The sequence below is a fragment of the Cylas formicarius genome, unplaced genomic scaffold, assembly GCF_029955315.1.
Source record: "Cylas formicarius isolate icCylForm1 unplaced genomic scaffold, icCylForm1.1 PGA_scaffold_2__14_contigs__length_35257938, whole genome shotgun sequence".
Lineage (NCBI taxonomy): Eukaryota > Metazoa > Arthropoda > Insecta > Coleoptera > Brentidae > Cylas > Cylas formicarius.
Window position 1 is genome coordinate 20,352,770 of NW_026844319.1, and position 14,474 is coordinate 20,367,243.

The following is a 14,474-nucleotide window of genomic DNA, read 5'->3' on the forward strand; positions in this document are numbered from 1 at the left end:
TGCAGTTTTTCCCAAATGTTAATATATAAAATGAACATAGCCTTTATCGGCCTTGCTGTGATAAACATCAAGTTCCAGTATATATTGTCACTATTATCTATGAAAATTAAATTATCTTGGTGGACTGAAAATTAATCAATGGAGGGTTTTCAATTAATAAAACAAGGTGCTGAAGCCAAGCTCTATCAGGGCATGTATTTAGGAAAAAATGCTATCGCGAAAGAACGATTCGTAAAAAAATACAGACATTCTCATTTGGATACTGCCCTAACTAAAGAACGCATGAAGGCAGAAACGCGAGCGATAGTCCGTTGCAAGGCTGCAGGAATTCGCACACCCACAATTTATCTAGTTGACTTTGATAGGCGAACAATATTCATGGAGTACTTCATTCATAATGTTACATTAAAAGACTTTATTGAAATGGCATTAATGGATCAGTTATTAGAAGTTTGTTATAATGTAGGTACTATTATAGGCCAAATGCACGAAAGTAATATTATTCATGGAGACCTAACATCATCAAACATACTGCTTTATAATAAATTTAATAATGATACCTTCTCCAATATAAAAGACTTAAATTTGGTATTTATTGATTTTGGTTTGGCGCATATGGATCCTAGTACTGAAGACAAAGGTGTTGATTTGTACGTGTTGGAACGAGCTCTACTTAGCACACATAAGGTGGCAGACATTATATTTTCCAAAATAATTGAAGGATACAAAAAAAGTTATAACAAGGGTTTTAAGGAGGTGCTCTCTAAATTTGAAGAAGTGAGAGCTCGTGGAAGGAAAAGGACAATGGTGGGCTGATTTGTTGGAAGATTGCCGATATTTTCGGTAGATTTCTACTAAGTTTCGAATTGTTTTCTATTAAAATAAACATTTTTGCAAGTATTTGTTTTGATATTTAAGATGGTTTAAATGATGGAACATTTTGACATCAGAGATGGATGGAATTTGATTATAGCGCACTTTTTATTCAATATTCTGTACCTTAAATCATTTCACGGTCTGTGATTATGATGTAACAAAAAATTTCAAAAATTATAGGAATGAATGAATGTTTTACCGAGAGCCCGAGAGCTGTCTGTGAGGCTAGTTGTGGTTGTTATCGCTTACATGAGATATGACTTCTTCGACACTTAAAATAATAGTGTTTGACCTGGGTAAAAAAAAGCAATTGCCGTGACATTTCCATTACATTTTCCATTTTAGATTACACACTGTGGCCGTTTTGGGTAGACACGCATGTCAACCCTCCGTTCAGAAAGTAGGTAAATGCAAAAGGAATAAACCAGATAGGCTCAATAATTTTTATGGAACTCCGGAGTTTAGCTAAACTTTGTCTACGGGGAAAGAGCACCTCTTAAATAATGACAAAAATGCAGATTCATAAATTGTCCTTATCTTTGCAATAAAGATTCAACCCGTTTTCTTATCGCAAAAAATTCTCGTTCCAAGAATGTGAAATTGGTATGTTATGTATAGCCCTATTGAGTTATAAAATCTATGCAAAGTTACCTGCCTAAATTCTCTTTAAAAAGCCAATGATAGATAAATACATGCATTTGAATATTGAAGCAAGAGATAGTAATGCAAATCGAGTGGCATATTATTACACTATTTCTCATATCCCTCTTAGAGGGTCGCTTTATGATGAAATGTTGAAAACAGCTTTGTATGATTTAAATGTGAGTATTAGCCAGTTGTAAGTTTTAACTAAGGGTGAAAAAAAATATGTTTTTCAGTTTCACCCTATAACAACTCTTATGCGAGAGTGCCAGCAAATATTTTTGCTGGAAAAGATTATCCCCTGTGAACACATTTACATCACGAATAAAAGTTTGTAAATTTCAATTACATTCTAATTTAACATTTGATCATACTGGGATGTGAGAAACAGCTGCTAACTCAACACTGCTCGTAATAAAAATGCTACTTCGAGGATGCCCTTTTCCAGTGGTGTACAGAAAACTTTCAATTTCTGTATCTTCACAGACAAAATGGCAAAATCTTCGACTCATACGGCTCCCAAGTGCAGTGTTATCCCGAGGTGCCTAGTGTGCTCCAAGATCTGAAGGAACAAGGCTACGAGTTGGGAATCGCCTCCCGCACGGGTGAAATCAAAGGAGCCAGACAGCTCATTGAATTGTTTGGCTGGGACCGATATTTTAAATATAAAGAGATTTTTCCTGGTTGTAAAGTAACACATTTTCGAAAGTAAGGCTGCCGACGGGACGTGGTTCGATTTAACCGGAACGTGGTTTCAGCATACAAAAAGCTTCAGGAAAGAGTTTTAGCGAGATGCTCTTTTTCGACGACGAACACCGCAACATTAGCGACCTTAGTAATTTGGGAGTGACCTCAATCCTAGTTCATAATGGAGTTAATAAAAAGGTAGTCGACGACGGAATACGGCAATTCGCTACAGAGCGAAACTAATTTTTAATGAAAAAAAAACCGACTAAACGGTAAAAAAGCAATATATTCACACAGAAATGATATTACACGTATGCGTTTACAAAATAATATATCTTCTGTACACTGTCTATACAATTCCTTAGTTCAAAAATACAATTCACATCACAATCGTTACAATTCCCAATAAAACTGCAAGCTCCAGCTGTAAAAATCATCATTAACGGAGGACTAGTACTAGTAATTACATAGTAATACATCACTGGAGGTGTAAAAAAATAGGCACGTCACAATGTATATACAGCGATCTTTTAATATCACTTGCTTGGTTGCGGTCAATGTTGGTCTCTAGGCCCGGCTAATCGTGAATGAAATCTTTAAAAAGTATATTAAGTAAATATTTATTTATCTGAAGTCTTCGCAATAGGAGTCAGCATTAACCCCTTGGTGAGCATTTGCTCCTCCAAGTCTTTGTCCTCGGTGGAATATCTGGAAAAATCAAATTGTAGAAACAACTACGTAATTTCCCAATGCAAAGTTAATTTACAACAAATGTAAACGGTAAAGACAGCGGTTCAATTTTCGTTTGATTAACAGACACGACTTTTAAAAGAAGCTTGATCAGAAACTTAGTTCAAATTCTACCCTACTACTATTATTTGATGTCGATTTTCTATTATGTTTTTTGTAGTTACTTTTTAACGCCGTGTTTAATGATAAAATATCAAGGTAATATCAAGCCCGCAACTTTCAACTATGCTTTCGAATAAATAATAATATATATATTTTATATTCTCTACAAATTTGGATCTTACTTTGAATAAAAAATGAACTCAACTAATAAAAACGTTGTGCTTTGTGATTCTTTGATGTTACCACATGCTATCAAATATATGACCAGTTTCTTTAATAAATGAAGAATATATAAAATCTAAAACTCATGCTTGAGATCTACTTTTGAAATCCGTAGTACAACTTGCAATAGCTCAACGTGGAACAGGAGAATACTGCATTTATTAAGCCTTATTTATAAAATAATTAAAACTGCATTTGTATTTCCTTATGAACAATAAATAATAATAATAAAGTAACTAAAACAAAAAACTGGCTTTTCATACTTAAACGAAACGAAACTGCTTAGAATTGCGAAAATTAATAAACAATCATTAAGCATTCGTTTTGCTGCCTGATTTTGATCATTCAATTCTTACACTTAAGAAAAAAATTAAAACACCTGCTCTTAGAGTCTCAATAAATTCTGTGCGCAGCATTCTTGTTTCTCTCTTGTCTGTACCTTACAAGGTTATTAATAAACATTATGGACTTGTACCAGTTATAACAGGCTTACGTTTTTCTTTTAAAACAATGAGTCGTCTAGTTAACACCCCAACTGCGCTATGTTTTTATATAATATAGATGTGCGTAATTTGGCGGCGCTTGTTAGACCTAGATTCGACGGTCCTACACAACCTCAAACTCTTCATAAGTAGGGATGACCTAGATTTTTAAACAGCTCTCAATATGACTTAATTTGGGGTTGAAAACCATTTCATCAATTGATGAACGATGAGAAGAAGCGCTGAAACGCGCGTGGTATTTACCAAATTGAAAAGACATTATCGGTTTTTTTAATGTTATAAGAGCATGCGACACGGGTTAGAACCTAACCTCACTCTGTCCTCTTCGAGAACCGCGATCAGCGAGTCGCGTTTCGCGACAATATCCAACATTTCGTTTATGATACCCTGTTCCGTTTGGGTGTCTTGCTCTGTCTTGCTTGTGCCTGCAACCAAACCTGGTTACCCTGAAACCCTTTGTGATCTGCCGTCCCGGTACCACTCACCGGCCTCGAGCCTTTCCCGCAGCTCGGCCTGCAATCGAGCGTGACGATCCTCCAGTTCCAGTTCCTGCGCCCGTATCATCAGCTCTTTCTCGTAACGTCTCAGTTCCGTTCGGTCCTTCATCAGATCGAACCACTCTTGTAACAATTCAGATTCGTCCTTCATGCACTCATTTGCACCTTCGCCTCTCAAAGCCTTCTCCACTAAAACCCCTCGTTGTTCCAACTCTCTGGTCTTTACCTCAGTCTCTTCCAGTTTCCGTTGAATCTCTTGAGCCATCCGATGTCTAAATTGTTAGTACAGTTAGTGAAGTTATTAGATCACGTACTGGTGCTAGAGAGACACGTGTAGAAGAATACCTTTTGAGCTGTGCTTGTCTCGATTGCCGACGGTGTTTGCCGCCCTTGCGGCCTGTCAAACTGGACGTCGACGTTTCCAGAATGCCCGATTTGTCCAGGGTGTCGCATGAACTCTGATCCAGCCTGCGCCATTCCGGTTCAGCGTCGGAGCTTTCATCTTGGGACAAAACCAATTGAGTGTCACTTTAACAACGACCTACAGTTGCGTGTTCCTTACCAGTTCCTTTGACGGTGTAATTACTGGGTAAAGGTGGCACCGGTGGTGGTGTTGACTCCCTCTTGGGGGCGATTTTCTCGGAAACGCTGTTCCTCCTCTGAGGATCCTCGCTTGCAATTTCCTACGTAGATTAAGTTTGTCAAACAGAGTCACATTCTATGCATCCAGTACCCACACAAGGTATAGAAAGGCCAACACAAAATTTAGTTGATCCAATGATAACCCACATTCACCAGTTAGTTGAGACAATGTGTATATAATCTACTATTTTCAATGAAGAAAGATTTTACTGCGACCTCAGCAATATCGAGAGAAGTTCAATCACTAGACATGCCTAGTCTAACGAATACCAATGGAATTTGATACTTTTTTGAACTTTTGCCAAAATCAGTTTTTATCAAGCACATAATAAAATTCGCAGTTTTAATTTTATTCCAGGTAGTCCTTGGCCGTCTAGAAACTTAAAGAAAAAAAGTAAAAAACATTTCCAGACAGATATTTACAATAGCAAAATTGCTCCAACTAAAACCCCCAACTCTTTAGTATATTTTTTTAAAACTAAATATTCTTTTGCTACTTGTTCTACTTATTCTAGCTTCTGTAACCACGTGCTTAGATAGGAAGACAGGCACAAACAAAAAACATTTACAGTCATGTTCACCGGTCTGTATCAACAGTGACATGGTGGTTTTCGACGTATTGTTCCCACTCTATCCGGTGCTCAGATAATTTAACTAAATTTAACAGACACAAACACAAACACAGATCATGCTAAAAGTTAAATAGCAGATGATTGTTCTGTATTTGAAATGTTCTTCAGACGAATCACCTTTTATTTAACAGGAGTATATCAGGCCAAAACGTAAACAAAAACACAACGAGCGGCTAAAAATTATGTCTTACGCGTAATATCATGTCCAACTCCGTGCAAGACTGAAAAATATTGATTAAAAATTAAAATTTAACTGATTCAATAAATGCTTAAAAAATGCATCATTTTTTCTTCTTTCGAATCGATATCCCTCGGTTCTTTATTTCAAAACAAATTCTCTCTAAACTGAAGAAGGGGATCGGCCCAAATGAAAAAAAAAAGTAATGCGACGCCGTCACTCTTACCTTCGAAACCGATTTTGTTTTCGGCGATAATCTCGCGAAGAGTCCCTTATTCCCGTTGCCGGTGGGACTCTTTTTGGTGAATATGTTGGCAATGAGTTTGGTGATGCTCTTCCGCCTCTCCCTGTCTTTGCATTTTTTTCTTAATTGGGGCGCTGCATCCAACAGATTGGGATCCGACTTGCAAATCTTCTTTTCACCGTCTTTTTGCTCGCCGCACCTAACGGCCTTGGGAAACTCCGACACGGACTTTGTCCTAGTCGGGTATTCGTCGTAATCGGCTTTCGTGTACTCCGCAGCTTTGCCCTCTTCGTCGCGGCTTTTGGACCGCCTAAAAGAGCCGTTGCGTTTCTTGCTTAGGGTGTCCTTCGCGTACAACAAGGAATTCCGCCGCTCCGTGTTGATTACCAGCGACTCTATGCTTTCCTGTATCAGAGGAATAACGTTTTCGTCTTTATTTTTCCGGCTGAACTTGTCCCGCAACTTGTTAAGCTTGTCTTCGGGACTCAGTCCGAGATCCTCGTTCGACAACAGCTTGGCCCGAGCTTTAGCGCTCTCTTTTAATTTTTCGGCCGTTCTGCTAGGATCCGACGGCCTGTTGTATCTGGGCGGGGCCTTCGGCGCTTCGGCAAACAAGTTCTTGCGTATATCCGGCAGGCTACCTTTTTCGACACTCATGTCTTGGACCCGCTTAACATCCGTGAACGTAGAGAACACACTCAGCGGCCTGGTGTTGTTCAGCGTTTTATTAACTGTTTGAGAATTTTGTAAAGGGATGGAATTTGACAGCAAGTCTGGAGTGGATTTCAAACTTTTCTCCAAATTGCTCCTGTTGATCTGGGAAACGATATCCGTCTTTTGCTCTTGCGATCTGGACGGGCTCATGTTGTTTACTCCTAAGCGGTTTCTTTTCTTTCGTTCCAGACTCTTGTTTTCTGCCTTCATTTTATTCATCACCATCTCCTGGATCAACCTCTGGTTGTCGTCGCGCTCCTTCTTAATGTTCTCTTTCTTGTACAACAAGTCAGGTGTTTGGACGGCCGATTTCAGGTCCAAAGTTATTTCCTTCGATGGTACCGGTCTGTTCTCCTCCTCTTGTATCAAGTCTGGTTTGACTGCGGCGATCGACGGCAACTCGGTGCGACTCTTCCGCCGCGATTTTCTGATGTCGATGGAATCCCTCGCGTTACCGAACTCGATCTTCGACTGCAGCCTCTGGCAGTGCTCGTTAAACTCCAAGTTCTCTTTCATCTTCTGCTCCTTCAGCAGGGCCTGTTCGGCCTTGACCATAGCCAATTTCTCCTCGAGCCTCTGCTTCTGGAAGTTCTCGAGCTTCAAAGGCTGCGGTTTATCCTTGTTCGCCGATATTTCTGTCAGATTTTTAACCGTCGAATCACTGCAAGTATTCTCTTCCGTCGTGTTGCCGGTCTCGATGATTAAAAGACTGTCGTCTTCTGGTTCCGTGCGCGGTTGCCGTTTCATCTTTTCCAAATCGGTCGGTTTCAAGTCGATTACCTCGCCGCCATACCGCTGGTCTGTCATTTGGGTCAAGTAAACGTTCTTGGCTTCCAAAATCTCACACACGTTCGGCGCCAGACTATCTTCCGCCAGCTCGTCCTCGTCCTTGAAAAGAACGTAGCCATTCTGACTGTCGACCACGGCGTCATCACTGCTCGTCTCTGTGCCGTAGTCCATAAATTCAATACTATCTAGGTTCGCGTCCAGGACGCCCGTCGACGTCACGCCGCCGGGTTTCGTAGTCTCCTGCAGTTTGTTCTTACCTATGCCGTGACTGAAATCAAACTCCATGTCGTCGGAGACGTTCCCGTCCCGAGCCCAGTCGGACAGTTCGGTTTCCGTCAGTGCGGTCGGGGAACTCTTGCCGCTCGCGTTCTTCAAGCTTCTGTTTTCCTCGGGCGAGTCTTCCTTGTCGGATTTTTTCACATGGAGCGCCTGGTGAATCTCGGGCAGGGCGCCCTCGAGATCGGGAAGGGATTTGGGCCCATTCAACGATTTCTTATCGCTTCCGACAGACTTGCCGTGCTCCTGGCTCGGTTCCTCTTTTCGGACAACTTCTGAGAGGGAATCGAGCAGGGTTTCTTCTTTATGGTCGGCATGGTGAACTTCCACGCGAGGGATGTTGTCGAACTGGAATGGCGCTTTAGCTTCCTCGTTATCGCTGCTGGACACAGACAAGCTATCCGAAGAGTGTTCCTCTCGATCAGTTTTCTCCACGGTGGTGGTGATCGTGATGTCTGGTGGCGGTAGTGATTCTTCTTTTTTGTTGGCGAAAAACACCGAAGATTGGGGCGAGGCGAGGGGCGAGTGTCTCTCGTCCAACTTGCTGCAAAACATCTGCATGCTCGCGCTCACTTCGGTCGCTGGTTTGAGCAACTTCTGGCAGTCGGAAATGGTGGTTTGGAACGACTTGAACTTGGTATCGAGCGTGGACGCGCTTCCGGATTTCTGGATGCTGCCGGCGCCGTTCTCCCCTAATAAGTACTTCTTTTTCAGTTCCAAGGAAACTTTGGCGGCGATACCTCCCGTGCTTTGAGTCCGATTTAACGCGTAACCTTCGGTCCGGGGTAACAGGGCAGGTTTTTTGAAGACGGACGTCGACGGCACCAGAGGAGTCAATTTGAGTTCGATGTTGGGCTTGGATTTCTCTTTGGTGGGTCTTTGGAGGTATCCGCTGGTCACTTGGATTTTTTTGGGGTAGTTGCGCGCACCGGAACCTCTCGTTTTTGTTACATAGAAGTCGTTGAATACGATGGAAGGTATCTCCCTTGTCGGAGTGGGGTCGTCCTGCGCGAATTCCGAATCGGTCGAAATTTCCGTAGCAGAATTGCGTATTTCGCTGGACGAGTCCGAGCTAGATTCGTCGGTCACGATCTGGAACGAGAGAGAAAGAGGGTACAAGTCAACTATTGGAGCGCTCGTCGTTTGGAGGCGGGGCGTATTTGCGAAAAGCTTTGCGTTGGGGGTTAGGATATCAAGCTGTGTATAGGTTACGAAATAACGACGTATAAAAAACAGCAACGAAAATAACGAAACATGGAGTTAGACGTAGCAGCGTTGGCACTGACTGTGGTCCGCCTCTTATTGTTATAGTACAAAAACGCCCGACAGAAGACATTTTACTTCTGGACTGATAATTTAAAACTGAAATCTTTAAGCTTTAGCGCACATAAATGATTTAAAAAAATCATTTGGTGAAATACAGTTCAATTTTTGCAAGTAGTTTTGAATCGCAGCGCGGCCGTGACTGTGTACTTGTCCTTCGATAACAATTCCACTAGATTCGGAAAGGTTCGTCTCCGCGCTTGACGTCACTTATAATATCGTCAATGCGCAAGATATGCTTTGATCGTTGTTTCGAATCGGCCGAAGTAAAATGAAAGCAGGTGCGTCGCTTATTATTTGGAGAAGAAAAATGTAAAAAAAAAGAGTAAAATTGCTTTGTTGATCTTGTTTACTTTTTCTAGTAGATGTAATTGATTACTTTATCACCCACCGTTCGCGGGTAGAAAGTCCACTAGAGTTGGTGTTCCTAAAAAAACTCAAACTTAAAACAATTTATTAAAATGCTCCCAGAAGAATAAATCATTTACTTTTTAATCCCAAATTCAGAGGCGGAAAATCCACTGTTGCGTAGATTTTCACAACGTTAAGTGTAATCGCATTGGCGACATTTTAAATTTTTATAGTATAGTGTATAGTAAATTTTATATAGTACTAAAGTTAAATAAGTAATGGAGAATCAACTCATGATTGAATTTAACAGGTTCCGAAACTGGAACACTTTGTGGGACTTAAAATTGAAAACATATTAGGATTCACCCAACAGTTCAACCAAATCCCTATGGCGCATGCGTTTTGGGGTAGGACATTAATAAAAAAAAGAACAACGCGGATGAGTGAGTTAGCAACACTCACGTGAGCAATGGATTAACTGCACCGATCAACAACATAAAAAAAAACAAAAATTCACCGCACACTCCGTGTCATAATTACCTTTGGTCGTATATACCATTGCTTTAACGTGATTGTTGAATGGGGGGGAGGAAGCCAAACTCATTTCCCGTTAACTACAACATTCTCGTCCCGAAGGAATCATTTTGCAAAACGCAACGTGAACAAAATACAACAACGATAAACTCTGTGAATGTGGCTCAACGTGGCATATAAACTATATGACAGAAGCGAAAACGATCAATCCGAAGCCGGTTGCAGAATATTTCTACTCGCGCGCGTACAAAAATCGACTAGAAACGTAAAAAAGGGGACTCTATTGTAAACGACAGTCTTTGTCCTTGTCCTTCCTGCCGTACTTGGCGGGAAACTTGGACGAATACTCTGGCCTGCCACCGCTAACACTTACAGCTTGCGGTTTAGGCAACTCAAACGACGTCACTACCTCTTTTCTGACTGCCACGTTCTCGCTCGATGTGCTCCTCGTCTCCAACGGCTTGCATTGCTCCTGCGAAATCTTCCTTCGTGGCTTTGGCGACATGGTAGCGCACCTTTTCCTCTGCGGTACTACCGGCAAAGTGATCTGCTCCATCGATTTTTGTCTCGCCGGTCTCGCGGGTGGCGACAACGTTTGAGACTCGTCCTTTGAGTGCTTACGCCTTCTGGGCACCGGTGGCGAGCACGGCACCGACTTTGCCGTCTTGTTGACCGTCGCGTACATCTGCTCTATCTCATTGGCACCTTTATCATCTGCGACGGTTACTGGCTGCCTGTCCATCGATTTTTTAGAATCAGTGCGGCCTTTTCCGCTACTGCCCTGAATGACTACGTCGTGTTCCGTTAGAGACGCGTCCGTGGATTCTACCGCTTTGGAAAAGTCGTGGGGTAAGCTCTCGCTGACGCTGCTCTCGTCGTTCAACGCGGAGAGGGTATCCTCGAAACCCTTGAGTTCCAGGGCAAAGTCCAGCTTGGCGTTTTCAATGTCGATATTTTCCTGATCTTCCGTCTCTCGCGGAATAAATTCCGGATTGATTCTCGAGGATACCGTTATGTTGACCAACCAGTCGCTTTTGCTCTTGACGATGCCGCCGTTGCTCGGACGTACGTCGACTCCGATACTGCCTATGGTGTCGTCCACGAATTTTTCCAGGTCTTTCAGGGCGTCCGCCTCGTCGTACCTGGTGGACAACACTTTGGTCGGTTGGCGCGTTTTGTATTTTGACTGCTTGAACTCTTTAGGTGCGCGTTCAAATTGTTGAATGGTGCTTTTTATGGGTTTCGGCTTCGCAAGCGGCGGTTTCTTTTCCAAATCCGGCGTAGACGATCTAAAGTTGCCCAACGACAATCTCTTGGTCGCCGGTTTCTCGAGTTTCGGCTTGTCGTCGCGCTCCATCGATTCGAACTTTTTCAGCACCGATTTAATGTTGACTTTGCTCACAGAGTCCAAGTCGACGGAGGTGCGCTGTTTCAGCTGGCCGCGGTTGAACCGGATCTCTGTTTTCGATCGACTTAGTCCGAAGCGGGGAACGCCCTCTTCCGTCGACAACTTCTTACCCTTTAAATAGTTCTCGAACTGCTCGAGGTTGCGCTGCGGCAGTTTTCCGATAATTTTGTCCGTTTCCGAGTCCGCCTTCAGCAATTTTTCGAGATTTTTGTATTTTACGTCGCTGACGGATCGGTACACCTTCCTCTCGGGCGTGTCGTGATCCAGCTCCTCCATCCACTTCAACAGATCGTCAATTTTCTCCTCGGACTCTTTGCACGCGACCACCTCCTCCGCGACGTCCGTTTCCTTTTCCAGTGCCGCGAACAGATCCTCGATGCTGCTCGACACCGGCTCGTCTTCGTGTTCCTTCTCATCAACGCCCAGATCGATCGGCTTCTGCAGCTCGCTTTCTTTCGACAAAAGATCTTCGATGTAATGGTCGATGTCGTTCAGGTCCTCGTCTTCCGGTTCAAAATTGAACGTTTTCTTTTCGAGTTCGCTCTGCGTTTCCGGCAGGCTGCTCTGTTTGATAAGCGCGGGTCGCTTCTGCGCAGCGACCGTGCCGGTTCGTTTAATTTTCGGACTCGCGTTGCCGAAATACTTCGTCGCGTCCAATTTTTTAGTGTTGACGGCCACCTTGGGCTTGCCCACCTCTTTAGGTAAATTGATTTTGCTCGGCGTGCGTTTGATCACTAGCAGAGGCTCTTCCGTTTTAAATTTCGGCACGAACTCGGTGCCGAAACTTTTTCGTTTCTCTTTCGACGGCACGACAAAGTTACGTTTCGGCGCCGCGGTCACGTGGCCCGCCGTCGCGCTCCTCGCCAGTGGGGCGGGGCTCGGTCGCGCCTCCGGCGCTAACGTCAGTTTTCCCACGACGACGTCGCCGGTTTTGTTCATGTTCAAGTCCAAATCGGACTCCGCGCTATTGAACTCTAAAGAATTGGCAGAAACGTTACTTGAGGATTTATTTTTCGTCAAACTAAGGTTATGGTGCGAGATAATGTCGGGAATATGAGTGTCGGAATAGTGCTTCACCTCGGTATCCGTGCCGGTGTCGGTCTGCGGCACCGGCGGGTCGACGCAAACCTCCTTCTTGCGCAGCTCCCTCGCGCGGATCTCTTCCTCGCCCTCCGTCGCCGTCTCTGAGTCTGAGTCTGCAACAGCAATGAAGTGTCGGATTTAGTTGCTGCTTAATCATAACAAAAATAAATATACTTTTGCTTGAAATAAAAATCATGCTATATGGGATTTAGAAGCACGTGTGTCGATGTGTTGGTCTCGAAAATTTCCAAATTCTAGTGGTTTAAAGTAAGTGATTTGTCGTTGGATTTTTCATACTACTAATGTAAGGTGACTCAAGAAATTAGAGAATGTATTGGTTTTCAAGTAAGTGACCGCTGTTAAGGTTATCTACGAAACTGAGCTGTAGCCGGAATATCATTAAATGAGCTCCGTTACGTCCTCCAGGCGGAAAGAAAAAATGAAACTTAAACAAAAAATTGCATTTCAAGATGAAATATTAAAGAGAAAAAATATTCTTGTGTTTGGACTTTCTGAGGAAGAAAGTGTACCATCGAGAAAAGTTTTGGTTAGCTGGATGTTTTCAATAATAGGCTAGAAGTTAGCATAAACATTGGCGATCTGGATAATTTTTTTAGAAATGGTGAAAAGAAACATGGGAAATGCAGACTAATTTTAGTAAAGTTTATTATGTACTTTAAAATGCCAGAAATTTGAAAAATTCTGGCATAAGTGTGACACAAGAAAAGAAAGCGGTAAATAAAATTCTATATGAATTTTTAAACAGTTCAGTGACAATATGCGAAAGAACAAACTATTGGTGAATAAAAAGGAATTTACATTTGAGATACTAAAAACATTAAACAAGGCAGAGTTCTTGGAACCAATCGTTAACAGATAATCCCTTTTTTTTATTCAAGCCCATCCCCTACTCCAACGACAAAGTACTCGAAGGAATATTCTTTTGAAGACAATGTGGACGACGAATTTATAGCGTTTGAGGACGAATCTGGAATAGATACCCTAAAGCAGCAAGTTGTAGAGGTGTCAGAGCAGGGTGGACTATCGACTAGGGACAGAAAAATAAGAGAAAGACAGGGGAACAGAGATCAACCTTTGGCATTGAACCCCTCAATTGGGAGAGTTACTAGACTGACTTCTGCCAACAATCCCCAATAGAGGAAAGTTCCTTCACAAAAAGATTAATTCCCTTCCCTCCTGGCACCTTTTATTGCTCGTTTATTTATTTATTTTTTTGTTGTCATGAAGCTCGGTTGCTTAAATATTCGATCAAAAATTTTAAAAAGAGACTCAAGAATCAGTTGTTATCTGAGAGTAACATTCCGTATTTATATAACAATGTTGTTTTTCTTTAGGATTATCGATAGGGTTTAGTATAAATTATTATTGCTTAGGTTAGGTTAAGCTTAAAAATGTCCATTAGGGCGACACTTCACCTTTTCACCATGTCATGCAATTGTTATAGTTACTATCGTTTCTTTTTTTTCCTTTGTAATTTATGGTGAATAGAGACGTTAATAAATAATAATACATAATAAATGTTAGCCTTAGGGCGAAGTCCTAGCTAATACTATTCATACTCAGTCAAATATTTAGGCAAATAAAATTAGGTTAAAACTCACCGTCGCTGGTGTTTTCGTAGTAACTCGAGTGATCCGAGCTACTGTAGCCGTCTGAATAAGAACCGCGCCCTTTCCTGTAGCTGTTCTTCAGTCGCTCCGCCCACTTCATCGTGCCCTCTTTAGTAGCGGGTTCCTCCAACGCGTCGTCGTACGCGTCCTCGTCATCGCTGTCGGTGTCGCTGTAACAACGCGGTGAAAATTAAGGTCCAATCTACCGGGTATCACACTAAGAATAACTTTCGGCTGCATCTGCGAAAAAAAAATATTAACGTCCGTCCGCTAGGCGGCGCAACGGTTTGACAGTTGACCCTACAGTGCACGAAGTTAAAATTTAAATGTCATGTTAAATTCAAAAGATCAGATTGATCACTATATTCTTTTGCGTAAACTTAATGTTAA

At 42.3% G+C, this 14,474-nt stretch overlaps 3 protein-coding genes across 4 annotated transcripts in view; 2 read left to right on the forward strand and 1 right to left on the reverse strand.

Annotated features, from left to right (window-relative positions):
- Positions 1-38: 38 nt before the first annotated feature.
- Positions 39-937, forward strand: LOC132698334 (EKC/KEOPS complex subunit TP53RK). Its single transcript, XM_060664335.1, has one exon. It carries the CDS (start codon positions 139-141, stop codon positions 814-816), a length of 678 nt encoding a protein of 225 aa, XP_060520318.1. The 5' UTR covers positions 39-138; the 3' UTR covers positions 817-937.
- A 72-nt stretch (positions 938-1,009) lies between these two features.
- LOC132698771 (magnesium-dependent phosphatase 1-like) lies at positions 1,010-2,462 on the forward strand. Its single transcript, XM_060665013.1, has 4 exons — positions 1,010-1,172; positions 1,222-1,276; positions 2,005-2,226; positions 2,277-2,462. The coding sequence occupies exons 1-4, from the start codon at positions 1,133-1,135 to the stop codon at positions 2,446-2,448; spliced, it is 489 nt and encodes a 162-aa protein (XP_060520996.1). The 5' UTR covers positions 1,010-1,132; the 3' UTR covers positions 2,449-2,462.
- A 312-nt stretch (positions 2,463-2,774) lies between these two features.
- The window catches only part of LOC132698770 (F-actin-monooxygenase Mical), a 43,195-nt gene continuing 31,495 nt past the window's right edge, over positions 2,775-14,474 (reverse strand). For both annotated transcript variants that reach the window (XM_060665012.1, XM_060665011.1), the window contains 9 exons: positions 14,076-14,254; positions 12,448-12,566; positions 5,958-8,846; positions 5,745-5,774; positions 4,842-4,962; positions 4,625-4,781; positions 4,268-4,551; positions 4,093-4,207; positions 2,775-2,913 (listed from right to left, as the gene is read on the reverse strand). In XM_060665012.1, the coding sequence (XP_060520995.1) occupies positions 2,826-2,913; positions 4,093-4,207; positions 4,268-4,551; positions 4,625-4,781; positions 4,842-4,962; positions 5,745-5,774; positions 5,958-8,846; positions 12,448-12,566; positions 14,076-14,254 (3,982 nt within the window). In that variant the 3' untranslated portion in view covers positions 2,775-2,825. The remainder of the gene's footprint in view (positions 2,914-4,092; positions 4,208-4,267; positions 4,552-4,624; positions 4,782-4,841; positions 4,963-5,744; positions 5,775-5,957; positions 8,847-12,447; positions 12,567-14,075; positions 14,255-14,474) is intronic.

Excerpts from the sequence above, each read along its gene's own strand:
- LOC132698334 (XM_060664335.1), top strand. The coding sequence starts at position 139 with ATGGAGGGTTTTCAATTAATAAAACAAGGTGCTGAAGCCAAGCTCTAT.
- LOC132698771 (XM_060665013.1), top strand. The coding sequence starts at position 1,133 with ATGACTTCTTCGACACTTAAAATAATAGTGTTTGACCTGG. Across the intron at positions 1,173-1,221 it reads AATAATAGTGTTTGACCTGG|ATTACACACTGTGGCCGTTT; the intron begins GTAAAAAAAAGC and ends TTTCCATTTTAG. Across the intron at positions 2,227-2,276 it reads AAAGTAACACATTTTCGAAA|CATACAAAAAGCTTCAGGAA; the intron begins GTAAGGCTGCCG and ends ACGTGGTTTCAG.